Raw genomic sequence first — 25865 nt, forward strand, 5'->3', positions numbered from 1 at the left:
TTTGCTTGCGCGCGCTCGAAAATTGTCTCTTCGTGAAAACTCAAAATCGCACACTTGCGTTATTTTGTCCCCATAGAACAACGTGCATTTTTGCTACAATTGTCTCTTCGTGAAAACTGAAAATACGACTTTGGTGAAATTTTCCCTTTATTGATTCTCATGATCTCAATGATTTCATCTGATTTTGACAAAACAACTTCACCAAGATGTCCGTTGCAATACACTTAATCGATTTTGGCCCAAAAAAGAATTTCGAAAATATACTGATTTTTGCCAAAATTGTCTCTTCGTGAAAACTGTAACGATTTGTTTGGTTTGGTTTTAGGCCAAAGACAAAATACAACCCGTCAGAGCTGTGAGGCGGTAATTTGTTCAATTTTAATTTCATTTAATTGCCAATACACAGTAAACAAATCTTAAAATAAAATCATCCCATATACATGAAAAAATTAAAGAAAAAATAAAAGAAAGAATCCACCCCGCTAATACATAAAAAAGGGATGTGGTCTTGCTTATTAAAAAAAATTAAGGCGCTTAAAAAAACTTGTTTTTATAAAAATCGATTTCATTTTAGACTGCAAAGACCATATTACAATTTCTCTAAACATGTTCAAACACAAATTCATCTGGTGACTTACTTGGCAATACACTCTAAAAACTGGAGTGTTCAATCCAACACTTACATGAGTTCGGTCAGTGACCATACTTTGAAAGTGTTGAATCCAGCATTTTTAAATATTGAACCATGCATTTTCAATCCAACACTTAGACTGTTATGTGTTAATTCGACCTTCTTGTTTTTCAAGTTTAACACATTGAAAGCGGTGAATCAACATGATCAACATTTAAAATGTTGAATTAACAGTTGAATTTAACATATAAAATGCTGGATATAACACCTTTAAAGTGTGGTCACTCACCGAAACATCCTTTAAAGTATGGTCACTCACCGAACTCACGCAAGTGTTGGATTCAAAACTTACATGAATAGCAATATAATTACAATTTGAGTTCCTCAATTCAAATGTCGATAATGACACCCTTTAAACAAAATGTGTATTAAATACTGAATCAGATGGCACCAGTTAGGAGCCATTATTGATCATAGCACAATGTTTATACACATGCCAACTTCATGCTCATGCGGCCAACTGTGTCTGTACAACTTGCCAAAATATGTGCACACCTCAAATAAACCGATCCATTATAAAGCCCCGCCCACTGCGCACTAATCAGGAAACAACACGTGCGCCTCTTCAATGTCACTGCATATCTAAGCCGCGCGCAGCATACGCGCGTGTAGGCATGTCGGACATTTATCAAGGCTGTGATTGGTCAAGTGTTTTGGGAGGGGCGTGACGGATTGGTCGATTAAACAAGACGTGCAGCGTGAACGCCAAGTGTTACCACCTGATTAAATCGTCTGATGACGTTAGTTGAGTATCTAAAGGCCTTCACAAACTAAGTGATAAGAACTTCAAACGATATCTAATTGAGAAAAACTTACAAAAAGGTTCGACGTGTTACACGACGTATTACAAGACGTAACATGACGTGAACACATAGTTTCCCGAAGTGAACTCCAACAAAAGAGACTATTTCAGATAAAAAAAATACGTATCCAAAAATTAAATCCTAGTACGTACAAAAGTATATTTTGTTTTAAACGTGAGTTAAAATGTACATACAATTATATATGACGAGTATAGAATACATGGACGTGGATATATTTAATTACAAAAATACTGTGTAAAATCTTTCCATGGCAAACGAATATTTACAGACTCTGTTTTTCAAACTTAGAGTTCGTATTTCAAAACAAATTGTTGTGTGTACTTAAAGAACACTTCCTTTTCATTTAAAATATATACATTGGCGCAACGAATTGATTTTTCTGGGTTGCTTTTTACAATTATTTCAACGACATGATCATTTTGGCAAAATTGAGCCTAGCCCTAAGGGCACCTTTTCCAGAATTAATCGAGACTACAACTTACAGTACTGTATACTGTGCAATGCACAAGAAATACTACTTTTGCACTTCTCTTCCGCAATGCCTCGTCTTTCTACCACCACTTAGTCTTGTGAATTTAAGAGGTAGCAATAGTATTGAAAGTATACTCAAGATCTTGGGATGAGACCAATAAGGCTACCATCGTTACAGCAGGTATCTGACTATTCAAGATGAATGTCAAAGACAAACAACATGGCTCTGTTCGTGACAAATCACATCAAATCATCGCTCTGAATAATTGTCTCCTGAATGGATGTCTCAGGCCGCTATAAAAAGCATTTTGGATGAAATTCCAAGCATACCATACCAAACATACAGTATTCGAACCAGTTACGAGGTAAATACATATAGGTAAACAAAAAAGTTAAAATTGGTAATCTTAATTATTCATTGAAATATAAAAATTGATGTCTTTTGTTGCTGATGAGGATTCGGCTCTCCTATCCACCAGTCATTTGTTTAATTGACTTAGAATACACGTAGGCCTATACGGCAATATATTTCAACTATTCCACTACCACCCCCAAATTGGTTTAGTTTACACATTATGATTCCCTGTATTAGAAAGAAAAAGAAGTAAACTGCTTAAACACTTTCCATTCCATCAGCGTATTAAAATAATCGAACCCTTGTCTCAAAGGAATGCACATTACTTGGGTCCTTACCTAAGTTAATTGACACTAACACAAATGGTTATCTGACCGTAAAAGAAATATGTTGTTTACGGTGGAACAATTTAGGCATTGTTTTCTGACATGTCCTTCCCCTTTTAAAATTCTTGTTAAACATGTAGTGGAATATGAGCGGTTCAAACTACAGCGTGTGAATACCAAACACACAATATCGTTCACCATTCATACATATTTGTTCTTAAAGATCTACCGCGTCATAATATGCTGTTGAATTATGTTGGGGTTATGGACATATTTTGGTGGATGCTAGGTCCCTGTGTAAGCTAATAGTAACCATCGGTGATGTTGCTTGAAGCGGGAGCCACGCCATGCATCTGCATCAGACTAATACCCCGCCCGTACCGGTCACTACCAAGGTCACCCGAACGGGACCCGACAGCATCACGAACCCGACCCATGCTGTTGGCGTTCGGTACGGCGCCGCCATTTTGATGGATGTATCCATTCTGGCGAGTGGGGGCGGAGCTGAACCTGCTGGAGCCCGAGTAGAAGCCGCGTGGCTCCCTGCCGTCCACCACCATGGTGCCGCCGTTGCTGTGGTATCCCTGCCGGTCGTCCTTCACCGCGCCCCTCACAGACGCCCGTGGGATGATGTACCCGGTGGACGTATTGGTACGGTCCGGCTGGCCGTAGCTGACCTCCTGGGGGCGTTCTTGATACTGGCTCTGCTCAGCGCTGTAGATGCCGGGCTCGCGATTGAAGAAGTCGTCCTCGTAAGGGCCGCTGGTTTCTCGGGGGCGTTGGTGGCTACGCGACCTGTTGGTGGCTCTGCGGTGGTCGTCGTACGAATCCTAACAATTTAAAAAAAAGAGATAGACAGCAAAATGTAAGCTAGGTTGCAACAGGTGTTATATGCAACTGTTTTAAAGACATATGGGAAAAAACAAATTGCCAGAGTTTATAAATCTCCCAAATTGTCATATTTACGTCACACGTTTTTTGCCAAACAAGGAGCTATACGACTGCTTCAGTTAAGATTTCAGGAAATGTACACCAACGGTGAAGGAATTGAAAATCACATCACTGAGCAAATATTTGCCTTTATTAATACTTTCTTATTTCCAAAAAGGAAAACTAGGGAAAATAGTTTAAGAGTGAAAAAAAACCTCTGATGTCTGATCGAAATGCATTGATAGATTCAGTATAATCTCGATTCAAATCTTGATCAATGCGACTGAATGATTTTTGCTCAATTAGTCTTGTCAATCCCTCGTGTATGGAATAAAAAAAGAACCTCTATTCAGAAATGTAAGAGTCAGTACCAAACGAATGCTGAGACAAAACCACACCGCCCATAAACTATAACACATATTATGTTCAAACAAATGCGGTACATAGGGTGCAAACATATGCTCATACTATTGAAAGTGAACTTGAGTAGGCCAAAAATTACATGCCAAAAATTACATGTTCACACGACATTGTTCGAATGTTGTTTCTGAAGTAAAGTTACTAAATTGCCACAGTAAAAAAAGTACCACAGAATGGAGTCCTGACATCGCCCTCATTTGTTTAAAATATGGCCACATTCTTACCGACTCGTCGTCCAGACTAGCGCAGCCGATGACGCAGTTCCACACCATGACGAAGAAGAGGATGAACACGGCCAAGACGGCCTGCACCGCCGACAGGATCACGCCAACGCTCGGCGACGGATCGCCCTGCGGCACTGCCTCATTCTCCAAGTAGGTGATGTAGCTGTACAGGGCAGCGCTCAGTAGGCAGCACAGCACCAACACCACGTTGTAGATCACCAGGAAGTATTTCTGAGGGGAAATTTGTAGAATACAATCCAATTAGGGATATGACTCTGTTTTGAGACATGGTGAACACCATACAGGGTGAGTAAAAAAAAATCCGAAACATAAATGTCGGCTCTACTGTTTTAGTGAAGTTCTACACAGTGGCGTAGCACGGTCATTTTTATTGGGGGGGGGGTAAAAATTTCTTAAAAAGGGCACTTGCACATCCGTTTTGAAATGTAGACACGTTTTTTCCCCGGACACTTGGCCTCCAAAAATTCAAATAGTAGGGGTGGGGGGGGGGGGGTACCATCCGTCGATGGGGGCGCTCCTTAAAATCGACGATTGTGCACACTAATGGTGCTTCTCAGGGCAATACATGCGCGTAATTCACAAAAAAGGCACCCGGAACGGCCAATGACACAAAAAAGGGCACGACTTCTTTTTAAAAAGGGCACTTGGTCAGAAAAAAAGGGCACTTGTTAAAAAAGGGCACTCTTTAAAAAATATTTTTTTTGGGGGGGGGGGTTAAATACCCCCTTACCGTCATATATTTCCTTCACAGTTCGTTTAAAAATGTACAAGTGTTTTAGGAGTGGATTACTTGTAATAATTTGTTATGGACTAATGATCATTTCGTATTAATCCACACTAGCATCTTCAACACTGGCAATTTCCTTCTGTTTTTCCCTTGGAAATACAAACAAGGATGTTTCAAAAGTGCACAGGGACTACAACTTGGAAACCTGAAGAAACTTAAGATGACTTAACTTAAGAAGTCACTTCATTAGGAAGCTTAAATTGAAATGATTATTTACATAAAACAGCCGTTGATTCATGCACGGTGGAACATATTCGACGACAGAGGGCGCCATTTCCGATGCACACGATTAATTTGTAAAAACAACATGGAAAGTATGAAGCAATTCTTCGCTCTTACCAGACATTTATTCCAGAAACAAACAAGAAACAGCTGGAAGACTCCACTGAACACCGCCTAGAGTGGACCAAGCAGAGAAGAATGCATTTACACAGGTTGAAAAATGTTGTTAGTATACCGTCAACTATATTTACATTGTATAGGGTTAACTTTGGCAGATTTTCTCATCTAACAATTACATGTATTGCATGTCCAAAACATGAACAGCTGAACATTTCTCCTGTTGTACTTTGTTTGCACCTAGATGCTTATCTTTAACCTAGTAACACACAAAAATAATGAGATTATGAGCCTCCTAGTGTGTTGAAAGTTTCCTCGTATATTGGGGCAATTTCGGCAGGGTATCGGAATTCAATGAAATTGATATTATTCACAAAACGTGTACAATTATGATATTTACAACCTTTCAAGAACGGACATATTCTGCCAAAGATACCCAGGGTGCCAACGGTACCCCAGTTTACGGAAATGTCATAGTCAAATGTCATTTATAGGCCTTACAGAAATGTTCGATGAGCATCCAATGGGATTCCCATGGGAAACCCATCGGGTCATCAAGAACACCATGTAAGTTAAAATGATCACAATGGAAGATTGCATGCTCATCATAGGAAACCCATGGGAACAATATGGAGATAGCATGGACAACATGGGAACATAATGGGGATTTTACGAGCTCCATGGGAACACCATGGGGATTTTATGAACACCATGGGGATTTTATGGACATCATGGGGACACCATGTGGAATTTATGAACACCATGGGAACACCATGGGGATTTTATGGACACCATGAAAACACCATGCTGATTTAATGGACACCATGGGAACATCCTGGGATTTTATGTCACCATGGGAACACCATGGGGATTTACTGGACACCATGGGAACATCCTGGGGATTTTAGACACTATGGGTACACCATGTACGCCGGGTTATACTGGCGAACATGCATGTGCCATATGATGCAGAATACTATAATGAAAAAGATTTCAAAAGATAGATTTTAGCCAATATATTGATGTCAATGTTCGAATTAAAATTAATATTTTGCTATAGGCAGCCGTTGCCAATAATAAAGAGACTGTAACATATATATTATCAAATCGTTGAAAAAATGCAATACTTATGGGGTGCTTTTATCTGGAAAAACTTTGCAAATATGATGTCATAACAATCATGTACATTTCGCAACGAGGCAGTTTTTTTTATGTAATACATGTATATGTTTAGGAAGACATGTTTACTTTTATATTCTCTTACCACCTATACAAGTCTTGAATCATCCAAAAATTCCCACAGTGCGAAAAAACAATGACTTTTTTTGTAGGCCGGAAATTAATTAAATCGGGCATCAAAGTCCATTAAAAGAGCATAAGTTGAGGTATTTGGGCTATACTGTTTCTTAAAGGGCCAATGTAATGTACTATTTTGTTTAAAGCGATCCTTCTAAATGCACCTTTGTGTCCCATTTAACCATATTTACAATTTTCATGTAGCCATTTGTAAGGGTATGCTGGTGGCTGTTTGGATTTTATGCTAATGCATATTTCCATATTATGAGCAAACTTGTGAGCAAACTTGTGATGTGATGAACTTGTAATGCCTAATTTTAGCTTTACTTATTATTTGCTGTGAACATATTCTTCTTCTTATGATTTACCATGTAGGTTCTGAATGTACTTGATTTGTTTTGTCTTGTCCTGTTTGTGTTGGTTCCTTGTCTCTGTATGTGTAACTTAAAGTGTACTTCATTGTGTAGGTAAGTTAAAGGAACAAATGTAATTAATATATATTTTTTCTCTACACATAATGGACTTCTCCACTTGACAAGCTTGCTTTTGGGAGAAGCCCACCGCTTAATCTTATCCGTTCATCTAAATTATTGTCTAAACCTTTTCCCTTTAAAATGATTAAGTGGAAATAAATATGAATGAATGAATGAATTAATGATGTCATTTCAGGGAGAAACCTCAATGTTACACCGATTCTGCACCAAAAGTTGCCAGAACTTTGGGTACTTTGCTGTTGAATAATTTTCTTTTCTTTTGTGATTTGTTGTTGTGTCAGTACATGGCAGGAAGCCAATGAGCAAACTATTCTCACAAATGTTTTCAATGAGTAAATTTTTGGATTCACAATTTTAATAGAAACCCATAAACTGAACATTGTCTTCCAGAAATGACATCACAGCAACAGTGCCCCCAGTTGACCAGAAAAAAATATGGTTAATTTGAAATGTCTAAAAAGTGCACTTTTCAATAAAATTAACTAAAAAGGAATGTCAAATAGTTTTCATACAATTTAGTTCCTTAAAAAAATGTATTGCATGGACCCTATTAATTAAAACCAGCTTGTTTAAGAAAACATGTTTTTGATTGGTCTGGTCAACATCTGTGCAATAATTAGGGCCAGAGACATGATAAACAGTATTTAAAAAAAAATCAACTTACCAAACCGCCAGTCCAGACCGCGGCATAGTAGTTGTACTCAACCTCCTTCCCACGGATGCATTCGTAATAGCAGCCCACCCACGTCCCCACCAGGCCCCCGCCCAGCATTATACAGAGGAACGCCAGGGGAACGAGGCAGAGGGCACTCGGTCGGCCATATTTGTCCGGATAGCAGCACATACTGAATGGACCAAATGTGTGTGTGCTTCTATGGAGAAATTGTTATGCTGTCGACAAAATAAAAAAAAATCGTCAAAATATAATACATGCACTAAAAATCGAGAATTTGGTTTCTTGATGTCACTGAGAACGTCATAGTTAGGAGGTGTTTGTTAGAAAACACTCATCCATCAGTACCTTTTCAACCGGCACTGCTTCACATGATAGAAAATAATGACGTGCATTGTGGGCATTGAGTCATCTACAAACCTCATTGTGTACAGTTTAAATCATACATTTCAAAATGTCCACTGTGCGGTTTGGATGATGTGTATAGGTTTGCAGTGGGGTAGTTTTGGTTGGGTTGGTTTGGTTGGGTTGGGTTGGGATGGGGTGGGTTTGGGTGTACAAATGTACATGTACATGTACATGTATTTGGTTGTGTTGGCTTCGGTTGCATATGGATGGGTTGAATTGGGTTTGGGTGAGTTAGGTTGGTTTGAAATGGATAAGTTCAATGTTGGGTAGGGTTGAGGTGAGTTGGTTAGATTAAGTTGCCGGGTTGGGTATGGTTTGGATGGGGGTGTTGGGGTTACAGAGGTTGGGGTATAATGAAATTTGTTCGGTTTCCTATGGCAACAACCACTGAAATTAATTGTATCACAAAAATGAAGGAGACATTTTTGTCTACCAACAAAAAAGGAACATTTAGATAGTACCCATCACCGTTAAATTTAGTTCAGAAGTTGTAGGCTTAAAATGCTCTTCTCCAGCAGTATTTAAAAAAATGTAAGTGAAATGATTTATATCTACAGTGTATTGATGCTCAGTCGAATAACATTGCAATTTCAGATCATAAAATCGACGTTGTATACTGTTACGATACAGAGCGATGCATCTTTGTTTGTTTTTAGCCAAGAACAAAATAGTTAATTATTTAAGGACTCGTTAAAATTACAAGTGGAAAGAACGTTGCATTCTGACGCAACTTTTGTTAATCACATAATCTCAGTGAAGGGTGGACCATATGCAAAAACAAAATATTGAAAGACATGAATTTGGGACTGATGAGAAAGAAAAGTCAATTGTGATAGGAAACACATAGCAAATGCACTCAAGTCTCCATAGCCTGTTTGCAGTGGCGTCTGGATAGCTACACTCTTTTTTCCTTTAAAAGTTCATTGGCAATAGGAAATATTATATAAATTAATTTCAATGTTGTTTTTATTTCTTGATAACCACCCTCGGAAAGGATTCCATACCTGGACATCACTTGCAATGTGCTTTCTATTCTATTCTACACATCAAGCATCAAGTGCGCAAAGGTCAAACCCTATGTGTCAAGGTACATGTATTACAATTCACCAACATTCAAAATTGCTCAAGCAGCCTTCATGGTCGAAATTCACAAAATAAATAAGTACAATAAACGGTTCCATACCTTTAAAAATCAGCTCCTGTACATGCACCACAAGCACACTGTTGCAGTCCACACCAGTTGTATAAGAGTGCAACCATGAGAAAATGCTTCAATTTTGTCGTCCGGAGTTACCACAAAACTACTCTCGAAAGAAACACGGCCTGTGCTGAAAGTTATACACGCCAGGGCTATGTACTTCCTGCCCAATAATATTTTAACTGCAAACATCGACGTGATCAAAATATTTTGGGGAGTTACCGGTTGTGACCCCGATATTGCATTGACTTCGGTGAATCGTGCATTCATATGAGCAGGTTGCGCATGAATGATTCTGAATGGCCTGCACTTTGGGGGCTGAAAGTTTGTATACGGCTGTTTGGAGAAGTGAATTCAAAATACATTTCTGAATGTCGTACAGAGTTGTGGATACATTTAACTTCGAAAAGTATATATTAAACAATCAGTGGTCATTAGGAATACTGTCAGCGATTACTTATTTCACTGGACACCAGTAATCCTTAAAAAACCGTTCATTCGCCTATTGCTCACTGCAACAGCCGTCGGCTTACCTGTGATGTCAGGTATTTAAAACTTTCTGAAGCAGAGATAAATCGGAGTAGAAAGGAAGCTGGCGAACTGTGTGAACTCTGGATAAATAGTACCATTGAGAAGCCTGATTAACAATGCGCCCCTTCGCTTTGTTATGGAAATCAGCGAATGGGAAAATGGACACCCGACTAACAACCCTTATGTGGTATATTACATGTGCACATGTATAACGCGTAAAGCTGTGTACACTCGATACAATGCGTATACAACGTAAACGCTGTAATCCGTGATGACGTGTCGATTCGTTGTGCGCCTGTGCTCCATTGTAGAATGATTTTTTTTTAATCAGGTGTTTTTGTTTTATTCCTCCACGTCCACGCCACTACTTAAGGCGTGATATGTGTTCCACCTTAAATAGCCTCATAGCTATATGCCTATAGATTAATTGTGTGTTTAAGATATGTTACTTTGGAAGGAACATGTTCACATATTCACTTTTTTTACCGGGCCTTCTATTGAAGAACATGTAAAATCCATCCGTCTTCCCAACCCGTTCCCTCTCCCTTTGCCCCGCCCCTTCCACAGCCCATGGTTTGGGGCAGAGCCGTATGTGTATTCAGATAGAGATCATCGAAATAAGTTTGCCCCCCAAAAAATCATAGTAAACACTTTTACAATACAAATCAGGAGACTGTTTATTTCAGTCTGCTGAATATTATTTTTTTAATGTTTACAACTTAGTTAAACATTATCATGCACACTTGTTTGTCTAAGAACATCAGCAACATGTAATAATTTCATTTCTGCTGATTTGATTTCTGGAAGTAAAAAAAAAAGATGTTGGAAGCTTTTATTGTACTTGCCCATTTTCATGGATGTTTTTCTGGATTTATTTCACCGCAAATCCCTCAGCCCTGCTGTCTAAATCATTTCAGATTTTATCGAACGTGAACAATTTCATATATTTCACATTCCTTTACTCTTAATGATTAATCACATTCTAATTAAACTCCCGCACAGACACGTCACAACATAAACAAGATTATTGACTGTTTTTGTCTAATCACAATTAATTTCTTTTTAGTTTTTCAAACAAACAAAACTATATGATGATGCACCTAGTCAGTTCCTTTATGGTTTATTAAAAAAAAAGTCAATTAATTTGAATACATTTTGTACGTTCCGGGTGTATAGGGACACAATTCTTTAAAATGTAAATTCCCATTTTGTATCAGACTTTTCGCTTTGATTTTGTTCTCATTCAGATGATTTTTTACCCCAAAATACAAGAAGCAGCCGCGATATACCTACACCGCGACAACCAACATAATATCCAAATAATGAACAAACTCATTTGCATGGGCGTCGCCAGGATTTTTTTCTAGAGGGGGCAAGCCCCCCCCCCCCCCCTCCCCCCCCCCTTTCGACGCCTATGCTCATTTGTTAAATTAACACTGTGAAAAATGTAACACTGTGTACCATATAGTATCTGTGACATCACTCTGACATGTTTGCAGAATATCGTACTTTCTGTAGATGTGAATGTCTTGAGTGAAAACCATGGAAGAGTATATGGGGGGGGGGTCGACTTTTGCTGCGTGGTTTCACTCTTCTATAGTGAAGTTTGCATCTGTTTGAGTGGTTTCTTGCTATGGCCCATAGTGAAAAACCACTCTAAAGGAGTGAATTAACTTCCACTCTTTTAAAGAGCATACGGGGGGGCAACTCCGGTTGGTTTTTCACAATACATTTAGAGAGTAACGTTGTCACATGATGCCGACTCTCCTAATTATATAGATCGATTGCACTCAGCAGCCATCTTGGAGGTGTGTATTGTTATGTTAATTCATTAACAATGAACGCACAGGTGGTCAAATGAGGCGTATCCCTGTTGAACAATCGCACCCACCTCACAGATTTAAACTTCGTGCATTTCAGTTGAAACATGACACATTTTTGTTTAAGTTGTCATATGATTAACTGTTATGTAAAACTTGGGAGAAAACAGGAGAAATGCTTAATTAGTGGCTTCTTCATCAGTCTTCAATGTCACTTTTACGGCGCGACAGAGCTTCTTTTTTTTTACCACTCGATCGTGTAATAGAAATACATGTTCAGTTTACTCGTCAGTCTTCAGTTGCATTGTTATAGGCTATAGTGGTGGATCCACCGAGGATCGTGAGGTAGTCCCCTTTACATTTTTGAAATTACATTTTGAAAATATTGAAATTACAATGAGAGTTCCTACATTATGTTACATTTAATGGTGTTTTAATTGCATATAAGGGTCTAGGCAAGTATCTACTTTTGAATTTTTCACGGGAGGGGTGATTGACACTTGACACATTGAATGGGCTGGTCTTCCTCCCTGTCAATCCCCGTCCCTTTTTTTCTCCGAATCGGGATCCGATTCTGTGCTGCAAGGGTGCCATAAATGTACCCGCCAAATCTGGGTCCGGCAATGGGTTAGGACATGCCCAATCCCACGAATAAAACATCCTCCCTATAATTTACAAGACAACTCCTGTGGCCAGAACACTATCTCCTAGAACCACCAAAGTCCCCCTCCTGCATCACCGAGTCCAGCCCTGGGCTAGAATCCCCCGAACCCAGCCTTCTCCTTGGGCGGGGAGTAGTAGTCCCACCAGCGCAGCTCGGCGGCCGTCACCGAGGCGAAGCGCGGCCCGACCGAGGCCGTGCGGGTGGAGGCGCTGGCCGCATCGTCTCCACCGTCCTCGCGCCGCTGAGCCGTACCGGCGTTCCCCTGGCGGGCCGAGTAGCTCGGCACGCTGAACTGTGCTGATCGGCCAGGGGTTTCCGTCTCGTTTTCGCTGGCAAGGTTGGAGCTTGAGGAGAAGTTTCTGCGGGAGCCGGACGGCCGCGTGCCGGTTGATGATGACCTGGCAGGGCCGAAACCCACCGCCTTCTGGTACTCCCAGATCATGGCGTCCACATCGTCTAAATCGTAGTCTTCGTCGTCCTGCCTCTGCCAGAAAAAAAATATATTGGAACCAAATCACATTTTGTAGAACGTGTAAACAACACAATTGTTTTTTTTAAATATAAGGCCATGAAAAAAAAAGTTTCACAGGTTGTCACGGACATACAGAATGTAAAAAAATGATTAAAACATATGTATATCCAGACCCCTTTAAAATTCCTCTCAGCATAGACAGTTTTAAAATATTAAAACGTGTACAGATACGATATAACTATGGAGCAGCAAAAAAAAACACAACTAAAATTGCCTTGCAGTCACAAGTTAAATCAAAAACGTTTATACATGTATCGAGAAACGATGGACAAACGATATTGACAGCACAATAGACAGACTAGAGAGACAAGAGGAATCTGACAAGACGTGACAAGATGAAAAAACATAGGCAAAAAGACAAAAACCATAGTGTGAATAAATGATGAAACAGGAGAACAAAACAAGACGAACAAAAAACAAAGAAACATCTTGGAAAAAAACAAACAAAGAAATTAATGTACAACAAAGAATTAATCTTTATCAACGATGGCAGTCAACGCGGGATGCTGATGAAAGTTGGGGCCGGGCACGATTATGTTTGTCTCCCTCAGGTTCATACAGACACACATTCAAAATGGTAGAATGGGGCAAAAATCAATCTTACAAAACAACAAGTGAGAAAGAGGTTGTGTCTCCCTTTGCCAAACCGCAGTCCCATATTGTCCCGTGTCTTGATGAAGAAATAGCCTATTAACCGGAGTACATGTGTGCGATTTTTTTTCGACGGGATCCTGGAAAGGACCCATCCTTGATCGATCTTTAACAGCCACACAACTTCTAAATATCCTTAAAATTCACTGAACACCCTGATTAGTCTGTGAATTGATTGACTCACTTTTCCTTTGAGTCGCTTGAAGAAGCATGTGCAGGCCCACGTGACGCTGGTCAGGAAGAGCGCGAAGCTTAAGGCGGCCATGACACCGAAGAGCGCCACGCCCAGCACGCCGTCGCCCAGGCCCTCCAGAGGGCGCCCTTGCGACTGGTACAGCAGGTTCTCCTTGTAGGCGGCGTGGACGGACAGGACGAGTGCCGCCCCGCTGCAAAGGGTCGTGATCAATGTCAACACGTACAATAGAGTTTCCTGTGGGTAGTACATGATGACAGGATATGAAATTAAATAAAAGGCTTGTTAAATTAATGTGCCGTGCGATATTTCAGAGCAATCAAGCAATACGTCCCATTGGTTGCAGGCAAACTATACGAAGAAAGTGACCCAAAAAATATCGATTTCATATGCCATTCTTAGGATTTCTATAAACCGCAAGGTTCCTGTTGCTCGTGGTGCTTCCAGGTGCCTCTAAAATATTGTCGTTGAAGACAATGCCCATAGAACTATACAAGTGAAGTAACCTTCCAAGGCCACCTAATGAATACTTAAGTTATAAGGTGAGCATATATATCTTTAATTAACGAGGCAGAAAATGATTTGAACTTTAGTAAATAAGCCAGGCCGGTATTCCAAATGCGCATGTGCTCATCAAAATTTGACGATATTTCTTTTGGGGTAAACATTTCATCGTATGCGCGCGAAAGCGTAGCGGGTACCAGCAAAATGAAAGAGATTGCCGTGTTCTGAAGTAGCATTTAATAAAAAAAAAAAGGTTTTGGACAGCGAAGTGTTTTAGGTGTATTGTGTGCAAACTTCTCTGCGCACAAAAGTTTCCATCGTCTTTTCGATTGCACAAATATATTGCACAGGATGCAGTTCTGGTTACCGCGTCCCCCATAGCCTTGTGCGCATTTATCTGCCGCGTTTATCCCGAAAGAAAAATCGTTGAATCTTGTTGTGCACATGCGCAGTTGGAATACTGAACTTGCTCATTGATGAAATTATAGCCACCGGATTCGTGTTATAGTGTATTTGTTGTCTATTATTTGAAATTGAAAAACCGATTACTTGAAAAACAAATACATAGGTAACGTATACTTACATATTTACGTTTCCAGTACAGACATGACGATAGCAGTCCAAAGGAGCCGACCAGAACACTCTGTAACACAATTGGAAGGAAAAACAACGATGACCCTGAAACATATTGTTCACAAGGACCTGGGTGCAAAAATGGTGCCGGGACCTTGGACTCGGTGGTCCGAGACACGAACAGGAATGTTTATGAAATGAAAATCTATTTCAATTACGTAACAGGGAGTCAAGTTGGCGTAGCGGTACTTTCCTCGCCTTCCACCGCTGTGACCCGGGTTCGAATCCCGCCCGGGCCAATATGTGGATCGGGTTTTCAGTCCCTACCTGATTCCGTGGGTTTTCCTCAGAATATTCCTCTGGGATTTATTTCTTCCCACCTCTAAAAAGTGTAATTTCATCTCATTGTCTTCTCTCTACAGGTTTCTTCAGGCTTTCGAGCTACAGTGCTTAGGGTACTTTTGAGGAATCCTTGGTTTCATTACCAGAAAGAAATAAAATAAAAATTAATAAACAAATACCCAGAATCCAGGAAATGTCCAACAGCAAGTACCATAACAGGCGGCCATGACGTCACTCCATGATCCATGGCGCCTTTAGTATTAAAACTCATTTTCTTGCATTAACGTTCAGACTTATCAATTTGTGATCTGAGACTTAAACACGCAAATTTGGGAGTCCAACATTTCTGGACTATACTACCAGATATGCTAAGCCTCCAGTCACGTTTGGACTTTTTGCATAATCACTATGTTTTCGGACTTACATCTTAGGGGAATCACTGCAAACTAACAAGCAGAGCTTATAGAAGGAAAACACATTTCCCAAAGTACCCCAAAACTCCGAGTAATTACTTACCACGACCCCGACCCAGAGCGGCGCCGCCAGATCGCTCTCCGAGTTCATCCGGCTCAGACACCAAAAATAGCAGGTCGTCCACAGTATGATGAGCACAATCCCGAGGAAAATGTTGCAGAAACTCGTGCAACCGGTGCACTTTCGGTAGGAACTCCACATAATTGCTATACCTTTCTCAGAGACTGACCGTGCCAACGTCCGGCAGACGATTGCATGCGCATTGAGTGGATTCAATGGCCCGTGCACACCGAGACTGCAGTGGTCTTCTGTGTTGATGTTTGATATACACTCAATCGAAGGAGGATGGTTTTATAATGTATGTTAATCTTCTATCCTTACTGTCATGCTGCAGACACTGCGTACGTATTTGCACTCTAGAAAAGCCTTCATATTCAACCGATTAGGTGCGCAGAAACGTATCAAAGTTAGTATCAAAGTTAAGGCACAACCAGGTGCCTGATAGTAATTGCAGATATAGGCCACGTAGAAAAGGGATGTAACGATTGAATACAGAAGTTACAACAACATCTGAGGCTGGTGTAGGCAGTCACTGCCGACCTTCAGAAACTGTGAAACACAAACAAAGATACTGGCTGGCACAAAGAGCTGCCAGATCGAGCTTTTTTATTGGGACTACTATACATAACGTGAAGTAACCATGGCAGGCTTTTGTAAATAACATTTACAGACTCTATATCGAAGTCAGGAATACGTTTGAAAAGGCCCTCAAGTATTTTCCGGCTGTAAAACAGCCAAGTGTACTTTTACTTCCCCTATGCTTCTAACACAGTGTAAAACAAGTTTTTGTTTTCCTTTGGAATATTTGGTTTGACTTCGTTTCAAGTTTTCTGTCATTTTCTACACTTGTTAATTGGTTTCTCATAATTCACAATGCGCGTCATTGGGTTTTAGTTTTCTTTTGCTTTCCTCTCTTATAATTATTTGTTTGGTAGTGGGCTTATTGGGGTGTTTGCTTGCTTGTTTTTATTTGATAAACAAACACGTTCATTATGTATTCCAAATCACACGTTTTACATGTCTGTACCAATAACCCAGTGTTGTAGTCGAGTACATTTACAAGAAGTACGAGTACTGTATAGATTATTAGGAGAGGGACCGGTCACGTGAGAGGGTTTAACCCTAAAAGGGCCGGGTTATTTTGAGCATCTCTCAGCCGGAGGGGGGGGGGCGGCCCGCCTCCCCCCTCCCGCCTAAGATCTCGGCCATCGAGTGACGAAATATTTGAAACTCAGTACATGCATAGAGCAACTCATCATGAACCCTACCCGACACAATTTCATGACTATAGGTCAAAGCTTAGGTTTTGGAATTATGGCTAATTAATTATTCATATGTACAAATGGTAATTCTGCTCTGTGTAAACGACGTATATGGGGAAATTCAGTTTGCGCTGGAAAATCTTTCGCTGCGTGGCAACCCGTGGTCCGATCTTTTATGTTTTTGGTAAAAAAAAAGATGCGCAAGGCTCGAGGCTAAAAAGTCATAACAGCTCGGGTCGCGAAAAAAAGATCAAGGCTATCGCGGATTCCGCCCCGGCTCTTTTATGGTTAACCAATACAATGGAAAAAGACTTCGAGTTTCATACGAGTCCGATTGTCATATATTACACCGGTCCAGGCATGAGTGGGACGAATACGAATACGGGTACAATTTCAAGAAGTAAAAGTACGATTACGAGTACGACGAGTACCACAACACTGCAATAATCCAATTCAAAACAAGTGAACCGATTCAAATGTCCTCCCAAGCAAATATGGGTTGCACATTTAACTAGCGCCCTCCAGGCCTGGATGAGTGTTTCGTAGGTCCTAGGCACCAGTATTCCGAAGAATGGAGAAGGAAGGGGAAAGGAAGAGGGAATAATAACAAAGTGGATAATGTAAATAATAACACCGCTGCTCAAAACTCCGCGAGGCTAAAATCAGGTTCTGCAACCCACGGCAAAAGATTGTACATTCTGTCATGTTGGCACCGTAAGCTGCCGCGCGAAGTCGCTTCATATACGGGGGTTGACAGCTAAAGCTGTGCATATAAAAATTATAAAAAATATTTTTTAATAATCCACTATAGGATTTAAAGACCCCCCTGCAGTCTGGGATCAGAGAAGGCCCGAACAAGGTATGCGCAAAGGTACTGAGCATGTACATGCAGTTTTGCGAAAATGAATTAAAAACATTATAGCTGGATTGAATTTGGTATTTTCGAGCTTTTTAAAAAAAATAATTACGAACGATTAGTGTTTTGAAAACGGTGCATTTATCATCAAGTTCTTGGCTTGGAAAGTACACAGTACATGTAGATGAAAGGCCCTAGTAAGCACCCGTGGTAGCCCTTGTTAAACACTGAGGAGTGCCCATCATAAGCCCGTAAGCCCATTAACTGTTCGTTAGATGCGTGTATTTCCGACACTTTGTGATTGAAGGATTTGAACCCGACTTAACTACTGAATAATCTCTCATTATAAGAATCGATCATCTAATTATTGGAATTATACTATAAACAATCATAAACAGTTATTATAAGGGAAAAAGATGCCCTCACCATCCTTATCCGGCCATGGTCCCCCCCCCTCCCATTCGGCTTGCCGACGCTTGAGCGTTTACACGCTTTTGGATCTCGCCGCAATTTGGCGCCCTTTTAAATTAGCGGTAGCACTTTTCTCAACAATTAGAGTACAAGCTCTCAATATAACAAATTAATCATTCTTGCAATTGTCCTCCCATAGAAAAGAAAGAAAATAAAACAAAAAGTTATGTGGCGATGGCCAAGTCTTCAGGAGTCGGACTTATGACCCTAACTCAATGAGCCCCTTACCGACTTCCATATAGAACTCTTCCGGGACTCGGTACCCGGCCCACCACACCTCCTTCCCTGTCCATCCATGTAACTCGAAAGTCAGGCACCATAAAGGGAGGAAACGAGGTGGCACCCTAAGCCTTGCTGCCGAGTCAGCAAAAGAACCCCGTACCTATACGCAGACGCCAACCTGGACTTCGCAGACAGTCCCAACTTGTGAGTCAGCTTACCGACCGAGCTAACTGCTGTTGGTAAATGACGACGGGAAATTAATACTCTTAAATGACAGAACCGCGGCCATCGAAAACCAAAAAAATGACACCAAGCGGGTTCGAACCCCTAACCCTGGATCTGCTGTCAGACAGCTTAACGACTAGGCTGTTTCAGTAGGTGCTTTTCTCTTTGCGTTTAAAACATTATCCTTATTTCCGCAGTGGGAGAGTTACTTTGTGTTTCATAGCTGCACGAAAGATGCATCAGCGTCGTGCTATACACATGAATGCTGTTACGTAACTCTTTTCTACAATCATTCTTATGTACTGAGCAGTTGACTCTTCAGAGTCACTTCGAGCAATTAACCTTACCAAGCTCGTCCTTATTCTGTCTCATCAATTTTTGTTTCGCGCCGCACGTCTTTCGGCCGGCACTGACATGTCGCTACAATTGAGAGAAATTTTAGCAAGTTTCCCATACTTCATTATATTTATATCAAACCACTGACCCGATTACACATTTTTACGAGGGAAATTTGTTTGTCTGATTCTAATATTGCTCCCTTAGCTAGCTTGGGAAAATTCATCTTTTCTTGTACTTACTCTAAGTCTAGGGAATGATGCCTTTATAATACAATGTCACATTAACGTTAGCCGATGGCATGATCAGAATCGTGACCACGCAAGTGCAATGACGGCCAGTGGCGTAAATCTGTGCTGGCGAGGGTGGGGGGGGGGAGGGATGGGGGATGACCAAAATCATAAAATTCGGGCGATTCACAATGCAGTGCGCCACCAAGTGTTTGTCATAGAGAGTCATTTTTTCAAATTACGGTCGACAAAACAAGGCCCATTTGAATGAGTGTCATTAAACAACTTTAGCTAAGTGGTTATAAATTCGAGTATAGCGTTCTGCTGCCTTAATAAAAAACACCATATTGATACAAAGAAAAGAAAAAGGCAAATTTATACTCGAATCGTCCGCTTACGAAACTACTGACCGGAAAAAAATATCAATTTCAAATGTCCCGCGCTGGGAATTTGTCGACCCTCTTCCAAAATGCACTGGGAAAAATGAAATCACCGTGGCAAACTCTTGGTGGCACATGAAACGCCCGAATTGCCCGGACGTGGACATTCGAAAAGGGGGGGGGGGGTCTGGGTTGCCATACGCCTTGACTCAAGTCTACGGTCATGAAAAGGCATTTGGGATGTAAAAAACCAAATGCATGAACCTTTGGCGACTGAACGATCTAAATTGGGGTCGTATTGTGTACCTAACAAGTGTATAATTTTTACTAACACCTGCACATGTAATACGCCAATCGGCGGCGGCGGATCGCTTTTAAAACTGGGCCATCACCAAAAAGAGGCATTTGTTCAGAAAAAAAGCACCTTTCGTGTGTGTGAAAGAGGAGAAAATTGTGAATCTATTTTCGTTCACATTGCAAGGAATACATGTTACCCAGAGCAAAATTTACTTCCAACATTGATATACACTTTTTAAAATGTTTGCATTACATTTTAAAAGCTCGAGGAGCTCTATCATTTCTTTACAGGCCAGTTTTCTATTTGCGGTATTTTCGAACCCCCCCCCCCCAAGTTTTCGTTGGCCGCCCCTTTTTTCCCCATAGGCCCCCTTATTATTCGAAGGCCCTGGGCACAGTGCCTAATGTGCCTATTGGGTAATCCGGGCCTGGCGCCCTCACTCTAAAAAGAGACAGTCGGGCAAACTGAACAGTGTACGCCAGCTGTGGTTGGTTGTCAGTGTTACTGATTATGATAACGCTGAATTCCAGGGTGCAGACCAGTAAATCGACTCAATATAGATCTCATTGCTGATTACGCGCACTTCCAAAAATTATTACAAATACTTACAACTCTCCAACGTTTTTGAGGCACCCATCAAATCAAAGCTTATTTCATCATCTGTCATTTTCTGTTCACGTTTTGATTGGTAATTCCATGATTTTGGGAGAAGATTCCATCCAAAGATTATCCCGCCTAACATAGTCTTGTGGCACACCACCATTAAATTAAAAAAAAGAAATGATGCCTGCGCTCCATTGCAAAATAAAGCAACTTTAGGGCCCAATGTCATCCACATTTGACAGATATTACGAGCTCGCAGTCTTGCTGTGCAACGTTCCGCCTATATATTTTAAAACCTTACTTTATGGCCCACAAAATGCTTCATATGTAAACAATGAGGGCATATACAAGTCGTGATTTGGCCTGCGAAGTCAAATTTGGGCCTATTTACTGGTCTGCAGGCCACTCATTAAAATTGAAATTCCCAAGATTCATCCAGTAAAAATCCCAAGAATTCCCAAGGCAATGGAAAACAGTGTACAAAATGCATTTAACAAAGCACGCGGTAGCCTAAAATCATAGAGAATTATGATATTTTTACCCCCAAAAATCCCAAGATCTTGGGATAAATCTGAAGGAGTGGCCACGCTGCCTTTAATATTCCCGAAATTTTGCTGTTTTCCCTCAAACCATTTTTACGGCAAGAGGAAGATCCATAACTCAAAAACAATTCTCTAAGGTTGATATCAGGCCTGAACACGGGCAGCTTGTATGCGCCTTCCCGTGTTGTGGAGCGCCCTCTTGGCTTAATTGAGTTCCAGCCCCCCCCCCCCCCCACCCCCAAATCACCTACCCCACCAACACACTTTTTTCTCTCGATATTGCCGTAAAACGGCTGATAGCCTATCGGCCCTCTGAATATTTGGGAGTATTTTTTTTGCAGATCTGCCCTTGGTGACCCCTTTGAAACACTGGGTCCCCCAAAGTCCCGCCCACTGAAAACAAACTGTCGTAATTCGCTCTTTTCACACTTCGCCATGGACATGCAGAGCCTCGATCTGGCAACTTTGCACAATAAATATAGCCGGTTCATTGATTCCCGTGTCGGGGTTCAGATCAATGAACTGACTATTTTTATTGTGTAAAGTTGGCAGATCGAGGTTGTGCATGCCCAATGGCGGAGCGTGAAAAGAGCGAATTAATATGAGTGGCGGCGTCCATTTTGAAAGTCTATAGGGTGCAGACCAGTAAATCGGCTCCCATTGGTATCATAGATGATAACGCGCACTTTAAAAAAGAATATTCAAAATACTCACAACTCTCCAAAGTGTTTGAAACATCCATCATATTAAAGGGAAAATACAACATTTGCAAACATCAAAAAATAAAACTACCGAAACATTTTGAAATACCTTGCTGGACTGTTAGTGAATGACAGTGTAAAGCATCCTGTAAAATTATGGCACCTGGTATACTGCCATTTTCAAGAAAAGTGGTATTTTTGTATCAATTTCCAACGAAGATCGGCCGATCAGCGTTGGAAAAAACTGGCTTTTTTTCAAATACTGGCCCCAGTTGACCATCGCACTTGTTTGCAATCGATAACACACCTATGAACGGGTACAAGCCAGCTAGACTGGTTCCCTGACCTTACAATTCCCCAATATATGTAAACTGCTCTGTTTCTTCTTAAATGGAGTCAGGGAACCAGACTACAGGAAAACGATTGTTTTTCTTGGTTTTTATGGCATTTTCGAACCCAAAACCTCAAAAAAGTCAGTGTAACTATATTTGCTATATATTTCCAACCCCCCAATTCCATCCATTTGTGAAAATTAAAGCAAAAGCAAATGATGTATTTTCCCTTTAAAGCTTATTTCATCATCTTTCATGTTCTGTTTAAATTTAGGTGGTAATCCCATGAGTTTTGGAAGACAATTTTTTGTCCAAACATGATAACCCCTAAAGGTAGTCCTGTGGCCCATCGCCATTTTGAAAAATGATGCCTGCGCTTCTTTGCAAAATAAAGCAATGTTAGGACCCGATTTCATCTAATTTGCACAGACATACGAGCTTGCGGTCCAGTGCACGGTTTCCACCAATTTTGTTTACAGACCTTCAGGTTTATGGCCCACAAAATTTTGAAATAGCCAACAAAATGGAGGAATACAAATCATGAGTCGGGTCGCGCAGGCACTTTGGGGCCTATTTATTGGTTTGCACCCCTCACTAGGTCAATGCTGTCCCGGTTTACTGCCGTGATATTCAAAATAAGGATTCGCGTAATTCATTGCATTTCCGTAAACTGTTCCGTTGCAATCAATCTTGAACACTGATTCAGACCGCACAACAAGTAATAAGCAAATCTCCAGAATTCAAATCAATTACAAGTTTCAAATTCCTTTTAAGTAAATACGTTTGTTCAACATGATAAGAAAATACCTTTTGTTTTGTTATTATACTTTTAGAAAAAGAATACTTTTTTCCTCACTAAGTTCACAAAAATATCCGTCGTGATCGTTGATGCACAGAAAGTTATAAAAATATGGAAAATTCATAATGAGAATTCGCAAGAAACATCCTTGCTCTACAAAAGTAAATCTTGCAAGAAAAATATGAAAAATTTAACAGAGAAAGCAATAACGAAGGCGGCATGCCCATCTCAATTTCAACTCAGATAAACTTGGTAAAAAATGTACAGCCAAATGTCATGGGTCTAAATATACGGCAGGGCATATGTAAGCGAATGTTTTGTTTAGTTTTGTTTACAAAGTTCGTCCGCAGGTCATGTCAACTTGTTCATTGTCTTTAGTAGGGTAATAGGGCCAAGTAATGAGAGTAGGGAATGTTTTCAGCGTGCCTTGCTGCAGAGCGCAGCGGGAAGCGACCCGGGGAGAAATCGGCAGACGCGGTAGTTAATTTCTCCGTCTCAAATGCTTATACAGAGAAAAGGTCCAATCGTATTAAAGATTAGGTCAGGTTTAGATTCTCAGTCTATAAAAGAGGTTTGTGAAATGTGACGTGTGAGTTCGTAATAACAGAAGTGCCACCTGAATGCGAGGTGGCGGTCCCTTTATAAAGGGACAATGACAAGAATGTTTCTTAGAAACATAATTTTGTTCAACATTTCACTCCTCTTAAATGTATGGCAACTATTTGTTATTTCATTTACGTCAATTTTTTTTTGAAAAGTGGTGAACTTTTTCTTCTTCTTCCTCCAAAAATGTTCCATACTTTTCCTGACAACTGAGGGCGCTGTTGCTGTGATTTCATGTTTAGGAACAATTGTTTTATTAAGGGGTTTTCTGTTGAAAATATGAACCCCTAACAATATTGATGAATGAAAACATTTTTTCTTATTTTGCTCATTGGCTTCCTGCCATGTACTGACAAAACTTCGAATCACCAAAGAAACAAAAACTTACAACAGCAAAATACCAAGAATTTGTGTAACTATTGTTGTGTTGAAATACATTAAAGTTCCTGTCTAAAATGACACCGTTCACACTTCTGCTCAGGAATATGGAACTGTTTATTAGCATAAAAACAAAACGGTACACTTTCAAATGGCAAAATAACAATTGTAAATACAGCAAAATGGGACACAGAGGTGCATTTTCAAGGATTGCATTAAAAAAAAAATAATTACATTAAATGAGCCCTTTAAATAGTATGTAAATGATATCTGAATAAAACTTATCCCTGAAATCGGCTGCTGATGATGTAAATTTCATCGTGTGTTATGATTGAAACAGGTTCCAAATAACTGTATATACACAACAAAGTTATGAGGAGTCATTAAAAAGCATACTCCCCCCCCAAAAAAAAACAAAAAAAAAAACAAGGAAATGATATGCACATTTGAAAACTGATGCTTTCTTGACATTAATAATACGCAACATGACCCAATGTAAATTTTACAAGATAATGGAGTTATACAATGTTACAATATATAACACTTAACTTCCTGCTAATAACAGTTTCAATATGAAATCTGCAATTAAAATGCACATAATTCATTTTAAACATTAAATATATTACAAACATAAAAAGAAAACTACCTCATTGGAAATCACAATCGTAATCAAACGGATATCAGTGTTTTGATTTACCAGCATGTTTTCATGTACTTCCGGCAATAATCATTGTAATCGCTGTTCTCATGTATCATGAAAATACAAGATGGAAACAAAAATGCTGGCACCGACCGACAAAATCCCATGGGCTATAGCCGATTCGATTTCCGAGCAACAGGTGCGAATCAATAGGTACACTGATCGAACTGTCGCGTCGGGGTAGCACCGACAGCTAGCTGCGCATGAGCCCGTAAAATATCCCTCCTCTCTTGCAATGGAAAGCCCCACAAATGTTCTCTTAACCCCCCCCCCTCCCCCCAATAAAAACACACACACACCCACAAGTCCATAAGCCCCTTAAAATCTCTGACCTTTACAAGTCCGTTGATGTTTGCAAGTGCACCGAGCGAACTTTTAGAAATCCCCGTTCAAACTACTAAGTAAACAGCACCCTGGCAGCGCGTGCTTTCAAACGCTTGGGGCATTATAGAGAGTAAATACAAAGACTGAAAGCATATTATGCTTTCAGTCTTTTTTTTTTCCCCGTTAAAACGGGGTTAAAATCTGGAAAAATAAATTTGACCTGTCTGCGATAAAGTTGGTTTTTTGGCAATGTTGAAAAAAATTGTCTTGGCAGCAACTCGCATAATATAGCTCATTCTGTCGAGTTAGAGGATTATTAATCGATGAAAATACTTGATGAAAATACTCCATATGTCACATTTTAAGAGTTCAGTTTAGATATATTCCTGGACTGATTGAATATAGCTTTTTTTTGGGGGGGTATATTATTTAAGATAATTTAATTGATTGTTGAGTTTAATTTGCGCTATCATCTGCAACAGAGTTTCAAGAATTTTTCACGACAGACTTGCTGGAAAAACATATATGCTGTTGTGTGATTTTATTTTAATCCAATAAATTAGAGTGCCGTTTCGAATTGTTGAGTTCCCATCCATCCATACGCATCATGTCAACTTCCAGCATAACTTCGTTTTCACATCCATTCCGGTTATTTTGCTCTTTTTTGTAGACTGTGAACATTTATTCTCCATTTTCATTTTTTTTATTTTTTTTGCGCAGCCGATTTCACCTGTTCTCTTTGAACTTCACGCATGATGCACAGCGAGCCTTTCCACCAATGTTACTCGCCCTAGTTGTGCAT

At 40.2% G+C, this 25865-nt stretch overlaps 2 protein-coding genes across 2 annotated transcripts; both read right to left on the reverse strand.

Annotated features, from left to right (window-relative positions):
* Nucleotides 1-354: 354 nt before the first annotated feature.
* On the reverse strand, nucleotides 355-9734 carry LOC119725856. Its single transcript, XM_038197448.1, has 5 exons — nucleotides 9443-9734; nucleotides 7843-8069; nucleotides 5389-5445; nucleotides 4242-4472; nucleotides 355-3497 (listed from the first exon to the last, which is right to left on the reverse strand). The coding sequence occupies exons 2-5, from the start codon at nucleotides 8020-8022 to the stop codon at nucleotides 2970-2972; spliced, it is 996 nt and encodes a 331-aa protein (XP_038053376.1). The 5' UTR covers nucleotides 8023-8069; nucleotides 9443-9734; the 3' UTR covers nucleotides 355-2969.
* A 1657-nt stretch (nucleotides 9735-11391) lies between these two features.
* LOC119725857 lies at nucleotides 11392-16355 on the reverse strand. Its single transcript, XM_038197449.1, has 4 exons — nucleotides 15784-16355; nucleotides 14936-14995; nucleotides 13840-14085; nucleotides 11392-12956 (listed from the first exon to the last, which is right to left on the reverse strand). Exons 1-4 carry the CDS (start codon nucleotides 15940-15942, stop codon nucleotides 12564-12566), a joined length of 858 nt encoding a protein of 285 aa, XP_038053377.1. The 5' UTR covers nucleotides 15943-16355; the 3' UTR covers nucleotides 11392-12563.
* Nucleotides 16356-25865: the final 9510 nt, after the last annotated feature.

Source organism: Patiria miniata, unplaced genomic scaffold, assembly GCF_015706575.1.
Source record: "Patiria miniata isolate m_02_andy unplaced genomic scaffold, ASM1570657v1 HiC_scaffold_19, whole genome shotgun sequence".
NCBI lineage: Eukaryota > Metazoa > Echinodermata > Asteroidea > Valvatida > Asterinidae > Patiria > Patiria miniata.